This window comes from Nycticebus coucang, chromosome 5 (genome assembly GCF_027406575.1).
Source record: "Nycticebus coucang isolate mNycCou1 chromosome 5, mNycCou1.pri, whole genome shotgun sequence".
In the NCBI taxonomy this organism is placed as follows: domain Eukaryota; kingdom Metazoa; phylum Chordata; class Mammalia; order Primates; family Lorisidae; genus Nycticebus; species Nycticebus coucang.
In genome coordinates, this window is record NC_069784.1 from 46,618,302 (window position 1) to 46,628,627 (window position 10,326).

General features: G+C 43.8%; 1 protein-coding gene across 7 annotated transcripts in view; it reads left to right on the plus strand.

Moving 5' to 3' along the window:
• Positions 1-9,756, plus strand: part of MAB21L3 (mab-21 like 3) — a 33,943-nt gene extending 24,187 nt beyond the window's left edge. For all 7 annotated transcript variants that reach the window (XM_053591371.1, XM_053591376.1, XM_053591370.1 and 4 more), the window contains one exon: positions 1,994-9,756. In XM_053591371.1, the coding sequence (XP_053447346.1) occupies positions 1,994-2,227 (234 nt within the window). In that variant the 3' untranslated portion in view covers positions 2,228-9,756. The remainder of the gene's footprint in view (positions 1-1,993) is intronic.
• Positions 9,757-10,326: the final 570 nt, after the last annotated feature.

Genomic DNA, 10,326 nt, shown 5'->3' on the forward strand with positions numbered 1-10,326 from the left:
AAAAAAGGTGTAGTCCACTGCTCTCATGAAATTTATAATCTAGTAGAAGAGATGAAAAATCAGATAAACACATAAATGTGAAAACTACTGTCATCATTGCTTATTATGAGAAGTACGTGGTTAAGAGACTGTATAATGGGTATACTAGGAAAATTTGATCTGTTAGATTTCTTGACAAAGAAGGGAAGGAAGTATGTTCTTTGCAGAAGAAGTGGGATGTGCAAAGGTCCTGTGGTAGAAGAGAGTGTAAAATGAGGCCTGTGTGGGTAGGAAGGGAGAAGTGGGACATGGAAAGACAGGTAAGGACCAAACCTTATAAACCAAACATTATTAAGGATTATGTCTTTAGTTAACAAACAATGGAAAAGCTTTGAATCATTTTAGACAAAAAAGAACATAGGTTTATATTTTAAAAAGATCACGTTGGCTGCTGTGTGGTGACAAGCATAGTTGCAGGCTGGTGAGACGACTATTGCAGAGGCCTGGTGAGATGTGCAGGGGTGTGGATGAGGATGGTAGGAGTGGAGATGAAGAGAAGTGGGAAGATGTGAGAAATACTTAGGCAGGAGGATTGTGGGACTTGACTGGGGCAGTGCAGGAGAAGATGCCTCCTGGGCGTGTGTCTTGCACAACTGGCTGGATCAGCAACTATGGTGGTGGATCATGTGTGTGAGAGAACCAGGAGTTCAGTCTGGACATGCTGAGACTGAGAGAGCTGAGGTAACTCAGATACAAAAGAGAGACCAAGGGCTTGGCGCTTGTAGCTCAGTGGTTAGGGCGCCGGCCACATGCACCGGGGCTAGTGGGTTCAAACCCGGCCCAGGTCTGCTAAACAACAGTGACAAAAAAAAATAAGTAGGCAGGCATTGTGCATTGTGGGAGGCGCCTGTAGTCCCAGCTACTTGGGAGGCTGAGGCTAGAGAATCACTTAAATCTAAGAGTTTGAGGTTGCTGTAAGCTATGACGTCATGACACTCTACCGAGAGCGACATAATGAGAAAAAAGAGATACCAGGGAAGGAGGTCGCTTGGAGAAACGAGTCACCTATGTTTTATGAGCATTAAAGCCACTGTGGTGAAAGAAACAGATAGCTGAGGGGCAAATGTGGAGTCAGAAGAGAAGAGGCCTGTAGCCAAGTCTCCAGAAACCTCACCATTCAGAGGGGGGCTGGAGGATCAGCTTGCCTGGGAGTAGCTGCGGGGTGAGAAGAGCCTGAGGGTAGACTGGCTGGGAAGCCAAGTGAAGGATGGCTGGAGAGAGACAGAGTGACCATGGGGGTCAGGTCTGCGGAAGGTCATGTGAGATGCAGGCCAACGAAGGCCTGTGAGATTTGGAGAGACAGAGGTCACTGGACTTTAACCAGAGCAGCTTTTGAAGTTTAATGGCAGAAGAATCCTGGGAGTGTATACCGGAGGCAGAGAATGGGGGAAGAGGAAAGAGATGGCAACAAATTAGGGGTCTTTGGAGAAGGCTGAGTGTGCAGAGAGGTAAGGGTTAGGGCCTGAGGGAGACGTGGGACTGAGGGAGCAGGAGAGCTGGGAATAGGCAGAAAAGCTGCCCAGGAAGAGGGTCATCCATCAGGCAGATCCTGGAAGGTGGGTCCCGAGCCTGTGGCAGGACCAGCCCAGCTGGGAGGAGGGGCGGATGCCACAGCAAGCATGGACTGCCCAGTTTAGAGGGGGGGCTTCCTTTCTCCCTGTAAAGTAGGAGGCAAAGGTGTCTGCCTCGAATTGGTATTGCAGATTTAAGGAGAGTGATGGTTATTGGAAATGTTGGAGGAAAGTGAGGGAATAAATTAGCGAGGAGGACAGAAGGCCAGCTGGTGAGAATGGTGCCCACCAGAAGCTGTCACACAAGCTCGCGGCAGACACAGGCTGCCCTGGGTGGCTTCTTCCTCCCTCCTTCCAAGGCCACATAAACTCCGTGATCATTTCTGAAGATATCCTCCTCAATTGCCCAAAACGACGTCTGACACCTCCTCTTCCTTCCACAGACAGTGCTCTTTTGGACCTGTGAGAAATATCCCCACTCGAAAGACTGGCAGACCTTCCACAAAGCCTTTCTGCGCTTGGTGAGGAAGCTGCACAAGTGTGTGAGCCAGCACTTTCTGAAACACTACTTCGTCCCGAACAGCAACCTCCTCCAGTATGTCAACTCAGGGGAGCTGGAGGCAGTGGCCCAAAAGTTGGCCTTCTTCCTGAAGGACCCCCAGGTCAGCCTGCCCTGATGGCTTCCCTGGCCTGCTCTTGGACTTATCATTCTGGCTTGACCTCACTTTCTAGATGGTTCCTACGTCAGGTGCCAGGAGAGAGGCAACACACAGCACAGGGATTACATCAAACCGGCAGCAGTTAAGGGGGGAGGAAGCTGTACCCCATGGTGTCTGACCCAAGCCTCCTCCTGGGACCCAAGCAAGCATCTCAGCTACCTCTCTTGGGATGGCTCTCCTCAAGCTTCCCTAAGCCACAGATTCCGAACCGATGATAGTTCTGAATTTATTTTTCCTTGCTCAGGCCTTGAGCGCCTGACGGGGAGGATGGAGACTGAACCCCTGAAAGGGTAGACATTAGCCTGCTCGCCAAGCCCCAAACACAGGCTCACTTCCCCTCAGAGCAGGGCTGTGAGCCTATGGCACCGTGGTGCTGCCTTTCCAAGGGGAAGGCCTTGGAGAGACATGAAGTGTTCCTGGCTGATTGAGTGACTGGAGTTTGCCTCCTGGGTCAGTGCCACAGCACTGAGGAGCTGAGTAGGCCTGCTGTGCTCCCTTGCTGCCCTCCGCGGTGGTGCTATCTGCTTCCCTGGTGTTCTCCAAGCTGGGAGGGAGTAGTTCTGATGGTGAGAGGAAGTCCAACATGACAGGGCAGCTCCGCCACAGCCTTCTTTTTGCTTCCTAGTTTATGTAATGAACTCAGTTCTGTGAGCTGCATGGAATGACCTGGGTGTGGCTCACCCCGCCATATACTCCTTTACTCACTTCACTCATTCATTCAGTGGTAAACAAATGTCTGTTCAGGACTTGGAATACAACAAAGAGCAAGATGGAAATGGACTTTCCCGGTGGGATGACACCTAGTGGTGGAGACAAGGAATGAACAACAAATACATAAACACAATACTACCCAAGGAAGCCGGGGTCTGAAGGAGGCAAACGGTGTTGAAATACAGTCACAGAAAGATGCATGAGGGATGAAAAATACAATAGCCAAAAGGGGAGGAAAAGTGACCGAGGACAGTCCTGGAGGGGCAAGCAGGAGTCAGGTCACCTGGCCTAGCAAAGGCAGGAAGGAAAGAGTAGTTCATTGTAAGATCAAAGGTGCCATTTGGCCTCTCTGGAAGCAGAGGGGTATCGTGATCTGACTTGCATTCTAAATTAATGTTCTGATAACTGCATCAAGAGCACCTGGGGGCTCACGTGAGAGCCAAGGGCACTGCAGTCTGTCGAGCCACCCTTCTGGAGTCTTGCTAAGCCAGACAAAGATACACTCCCATGCAGCACAACTGACGGGGAACTCAGGAGGCCCTGGGGAGCCCAGTGGTTTCTTCTGGCACTTACTTAATGCTTCTGAGCTCAAGGGACTCCTTTATTACTTTGGAACATTTTCCCCAAAATATGTATGACAAAGTGAATTTTCTAAAACATGAACTACTGGTTTTATTTTGATGAAAATCCACATTTGGAAATGAAAATAATTACTTTTTTCAAAACTACTGTAACCAAATGGTGGGGCCCTACAGCTGTCACATAGGAAATCAACACAAAGTTTTTATTAACAAAAAGTTGGGGGAAAAAAATCTTTCTAAACACACAATGAACAAACCAGTGTTTTGTTAAAACATCAAAAAACATCTAGTTCTCATATTCCTGTAACTCAGGAAACATTGTTTATGAGAAGGTGGTAAATGTAACAGTTTTTTTCTTTTCATGATGAAAACTTTTTTTAAAATTTTAAAAGAGCTACACAGTCATGAAATGCCAAAAGTGACAGTTGATTGTACCACTGATTCAGTGTGCTGTGTGTGTGTGTGTGTGTGTGTGTGTGCGCATGCACGCATGCGCAAAGAGGGAGTGACAGGTGCCACAGTCAGATTCCACCAGATTCTTAATCTTTTTGGCAGGAGATCTATGGTTTTTAGGAGAGTTTGGGCTGTCTGCTCATTCCTGCGCAGTCCCACTTCTGGCCAGCAGAGGGAAGAAGGAGACCACATATAAAAAGACACAGGCCCCACCTATACTTGTCCTCAGAGTCCAGCAGGTGTCTCTCCCCTCAGTCTATCACTTGCACCTGGCTTCTCCAAAACAGCAAACAAGGGACAGTAGAGTCCAGCTGATACTAAATTGTTGACTTTTCCTGCCATTTTAGCCAAAAATGACAATCTTAATGCTACAAGTTCAGATATAAAAAGGGAGGGACAGTCAATCCAGGGGCCTGAAGCATTCAGCTTCATTGCTTCCTTGTACAGACTGCACAGCTCTGAAAAGTCTGATAATATTACTTCTTTATTTAAGTAGGTTTTACTTATTATAATTCTCCAAAAGAGCTTTTCTTTTCGTCTGCACCCTTCAAGGCATAAGACTGCTTTTATAGAGGAGTGGTGGGTATTCAGCCACTGCTGTGACCTGCTGGCATTTGCATCCCTGACACTGTGTAACTGCATGGCCTGGCTGAGTTGTTTGACCTTTGTTTTTCTCCATTTCCTTTCTTCCAAACAAGCATTGTTTTATGGTCTGAATTGTGACTCACCCAAATTCAGATGGTGAAGCCCTGACTCCCAGCATCTCAGAATGTAATTATTTCTAAGTTAAACTGAGGCCTTGAGGGTGGGGCCTAATCAAGTCTGCCTGGTACTTTATAAAAAGAGATTAAGCATACAGACACCAGCCTTGTGCATGCACAAGGGGACAGCCATCTACAAGCTAAGGAGAGAGGTCTCAGAGGAGACCAAACCTGCCACACCTTGTGGACTGCTAGAATTCAGAAGTGTAAGAAATGGATTGGGAGAAAGATGGCTCACCAGAAGGATTGTTCAGCTGAGCTCTCCTAGAATGACTGGGGGAAAAGAGAGAACTCAGCCATACCTGGCACAGGGACCTTGCCCAGAGTCATAGTTCAGGGAGCACAGTGAGGAGATGGTGAGCTGGATACATCATATGATCTGGAGGAATCAGGCAAGTGATTGTGACTGGCTCAGATCCACTACCCCCCCAACACACACAGAGGTCTGACGGGAGGAAGCCTTTAAGGAATTTTCATTTGTTGGGGGAAACTGCATGTTGAGTGGAAAGCTTGGAAGATTGGGAGGACTTAAACAGTATACCAGATTTGAATGCTGGTTGGAGTGGACATACCATAGGTTTGGTGGTGGGCTAGGCAGCCATACTGAGAAGGTCTTGGTGGCCAGGGGGCTGCCATTGTGGGAAGGTAGAGAAGGCCTTAGCAGGGACCTAAAGCAGGCCATCTTAATTCCACCTAGCGAGATCAGAACTCCACTCTTGGGCCAGACTGAAGGCCTCATGCAATCATAGGAACTGGAGTCAGGGGGCACTGTGAGACCTGCACCTGAAGGATTCTGGTGAACTTTAAGATCCTAACCTGGGAGGGTATGAATGCTGAGAAAACAATCTGGCAATCACCAAAGGCAACTAAGTTTGGAATAAGGACCATAGACGTTGCTGCCTGTGCCGTCTCCTTAAAAAACCCACAGCGCCACCTGGTGTCCTGGCAATGTATTGCAACATACTGTCATCAACAGCAAGGACTTCTGTTGGAAACAAAGGAGGCAGTGAGAAGGAAAGAGGAGGGACAGGAAGTGAACAAGAAGAAAGAACACATGAGGAGAAACCAGCAGAAAAATTCAGGCAACATGAAAAACCAAAACAGGGGAACTCCCCCAAAGGACCATGAGGCAGCTATTGCAGAAGACTCCACCTATAAAGAATTAATGGACTTGAAAGAAAAGGAATTTAAATATGATGCTAACGACTGTAAAAGGAATGGACGAGAAAATGTAAAGACAGAACAAAAAGTGGGACAAGAGATATGCAAAATATAGAAAGGATATGGCAGAGCTTAAGGAAATGAAGGAGACACTCAGGGAATGTAAAGAGGCAGTAGAAAGTATCAAAAATAGGTTAGACCATGGAGAAGAAAGAACCTCAGAGCTAGAAAATCAAGTTTTTGAGTTAACCCAGGTAGTTGAACAGTCAGAAAAGAAGAGAGAGAAAGCAGAACAGGTGCTTAGAGAATTATGAAGCATTCAAACATATGAATAATAGGGATTCCTGAAGGGGAAGAAGATTGTCCCAAAGGAATGGAAGTCCTACTGGAAACTATCATAAATGAAAACTTCCCAAGTTTTACTAAAGACTCTGACACATTCTTTTCAGATGGACATCAAACTCCAGGTCATTTCAACTGAAACAGAGCCTCTCTAAGACACATTGTAATGAACCTGTCCAAAGTCAAGATGAAAGAAAAAATCTTGCAAGAGCCAGGGGTAAGTGCCAACTGACCTACAGATGCAGAGCCATTAGGATGACAGCAGACTTTTTCTAAATTCTCTAAACTGAACTGAAACCTTCCAAGCCAGAAGAGCATGGTCATCTACCTTCAACATTCTTCAACAAAACAATTTTTAGCCCATAATTCTGTATCCTGCTAAACTAAGCTCCAAAATTGATGGAGAAATCAAATCTTTTGCAGATATACAAGCACTAAGGAAATTCGGCATGACAAGACCACTCTATAGGAAATCCTTAGACCTATTCTCAACATTGACCACCACAATGGACCACCAGCAAAGTAAGCACCCAGAAGCTAAAGGTCAAAACTTAGCTTCCACAGTGTTGCAATAGACTTTCAAAAAATAAGATGAATATAACTTCATGACACTTATCAATTCTCTCAATACATGTCAATGGGCTGAATTCACCACTGAAGAGGCAGGGCTGGCTGATTGGATGAAAAAGCACAAGCCATCCATATGCTGTCTCCAGGAGACACACCTAGCCTTGAAGGACAAATCAAGACTCAGGGTTAAGGGATGGAGAATGGTATTTCAAGCAAATGGAAATTAGAGGAAAGGGATGCAATCTTATTTTCAGATGCAGGCAGATTTAATGCAATTAAAGTTAAAGACGAAGATGGACACTTAATACTGGTCAAAGGAACAATACAACAAGAAGACATTTCGATTTTAAATATTTATGCATCCAACTTAAATACTGCCAGATTTATGAAACAGACTTTGATGGGTCTGAGCAATAGGATATCTCATATCCCCATAATAGTTAGGGACTTTAACACCCCATTGACAGAATTGGACAGATCCTTTAAACAGAAACTAGACAAAGTCACAGAGGAATTAAATGTGACCCTAGAACAAATGGGATTAACAGACATATACAGAATACACCATTCCAAAGCTAAGAAATGTACATTTTTCTCATCAGCCCATAGTACATACTCCAAAACTGACCGCATCCTAGGATACAGGTCAGACCTCAGAAAAATTAAAAGAATAGAAATTATACCTTGTATGGTCTCTTGAACAGACCACAAGGCAATAAAGGTGGAACTCAACTCCAACAAAAATGTTCATCCCCAAACAAAGCCTTGGAAATTAAACAACCTTTTGCTGAATAATAGTTGGGTTCAAGAAGAGATAAAAAAAGGAAATCATTAACTTCCTCAAACGTAGCAACAATGAAGACACAAGTTACCAAAACCTGTCAGATACAGCAAAAGCAGTCTTAAGAGAGAAATTTATCGCATTAGATACCTACATTTGAAAAACAGAAAGAGAGTGCATCAACAAACTCATGAACCATCTTATGAAATAGGAAAAAGAAGAACAGTCTAATCCCAAACCCAGCAGAAGAAAAGAAATAACCAAAATTAAATCAGAGATGAATGAAATTTAAAACAAAAGAATCACTCAGAAAATTAACAAAATAAAAAATTGCCTTTTTGAAAAAATAAATAAAATCAATAATCCTTTGGCCAGATTAACTAGAAACAGAGAATTAAAATATCTAGTAACCTCAATCAGAAGCAATAAAGGGAAAATAACAACAAATGATACAAGAGATCATCTCTGAGTACTACAAGAAACTTTATGCCAAGAAATTTTACAATGTGGAGGAAATGGATCAATACATGGAATCACATCCTCTCCCTGGACTTAATCGAGAAGAAATAGATCTCTTGAACAGACCAATGTCAAGAACCGACATCAGAGAAACACTAAAAAAATCTCCCAACAACAACAAAAAAAGCCCTAGTCCAGATGGCTTCACACCAGAATTCTATCAAACCTTAAAAAAAGTTCATACCCATACTGCAGAAATTATTTCAAAAATTTGAGAAGGAAGAAATCTTCCCCAACACATTCTATGAAGCAAACGTCACCCTAATGCCCAAATCAGGAAAAGTCCAACTAAAAAGGAGAATTTAAGACCAATTTCACTAATGAATATAGATGTAAACATTCTCAATAAAATCCTAGCTGATAGCTTACAGCTACACATTAAAAAAGTCATTCATCACAATCAAGTAGGTTTCATCCCAGGGATGCAAGGCTGATTTAGTATACACAACTCCATATATATAATTCACCATATCCACAGAAGCAAAAACAAAGACCATATGATCATCTCAATAGATACAGAAAAAGCATTCAATAAAATTCAGCATCCTTTTCTAATTAGAACACTTAAGACTTTAGGCATAGGTGGCGCGTTTCTGAATCTGATTGAAGTCATCTATGACAAACCCACAGCTAATATTATACTGAATGGAGTAAAACTGAAGGCTTTTCCACTTAGAACTGGATCCAGACAAGGTTGTCCTCTATTGCCACTACTATTCAACATAGTGCTGGAAGTTCTAGCCAGTATAAGCAGGCAAGAGGAGGAAATAAAGTGCATCCAAATGGGGGCAGAGGAGGTCTGACTCTTGCTCTTTGCCAACAATATGATCTTATACTTAACCCCAAAGACTCAACTACAAGACTCCTGGAAGTGATCAAAAAATATACAATATCTCAGGATAAAAAATCAATGTCCACAAATCAGTAGCTTTTGTATATGCCAATGACAGCCAAGATGAGAAGCTAGTCAAGGACACAATTCTTGGGCGGCGCCTGTGGCTCAGTCGGTAAGGTGCTGGCCCCATATACCGAGGGTGGCGGTTCAAACCCGGCCTTGGCCAAACTGCAACCAAAAAATAGCTGGGCATTGTGGCAGGTACCTGTAGTCCCAGCTACTTGGAAGGCTGAGGCAAGAGAATCACTTAAGCCCAGGAGTTGGAGGTTGTTGTGAGCTGTGTGAGGCCACGGCACTCTACTGAGGGCCATAAAGTGAGACTCTGTCTCTACAAAAAGAAAAAAAAAGACACAATTCTCTTCACAGTAGCTTCAAAAAAAAAAAAAAAAAAAGGAAATGCCTAGGAATATACATAACAAAATAAAGAAAGACCTCTACAAAGAAAATTACAAAACCCTAAGCAAAGTAGTATCAGAATAAATTAACAAATGGAACAAGATACCATGCTTATGGCTGGAAAAAAATCAACATTGTGAAAATGTCTATACTACGCAAAGCAATGTACAGATTCAATGCAATCTTCATTAAAACACCATCATCATGCTTTCAATTTGGGAAAAAAAATAATTCTTCATTTTTTATGGAACCAGAAGAAACCCTGTACAGCCAAGGCAATTCTTAGTAATAAAAAGAAAGCTGGGGGGCGGCGCCTGTGGCTCAGTCGGTAAGGCGCCGGCCCCATATGCCGAGGGTGGCGGGTTCAAGCCCGGCCCCGGCCAAACTGCAACCAAAAAAATAACCGGGCATTGTGGCAGGCGCCTGTAGTCCCAGCTACTCGGGAGGCTGAGGCAAGAGGATCGCTTAAGCCCCAGGAGTTGGAGGTTGCTGTGAGCTGTGTGAAGCCACGGCACTCTACCGAAGGCCATAAAGTGAGACTCTGTCTCTACAAAAAAAAAAAAAAAAAAAGAAAGCTGGGAATATCACTCTACCAGACTTTCAGCTATACTATAAGGCCATAGTAATCAAAACAGCATGGTATTGGCACAAAAATAGAGACATTGACATTTGGAACCGTATAGCAAACCATGACATGAAACTAACTTCTTATAGCCACCTGATCTTTGATAAACCAAATAATAACATACACTGGGGAAAAGAATCCCTATTCAATAAATGGTGCTGGGAAAACTGGAAAGCACATGTAAAAGACTGAAACTGGACCTGCATGGCTCACCACTAACAAAAATTGATTCAAGTTGGATAAAAGATTTAAATCTAAGTCA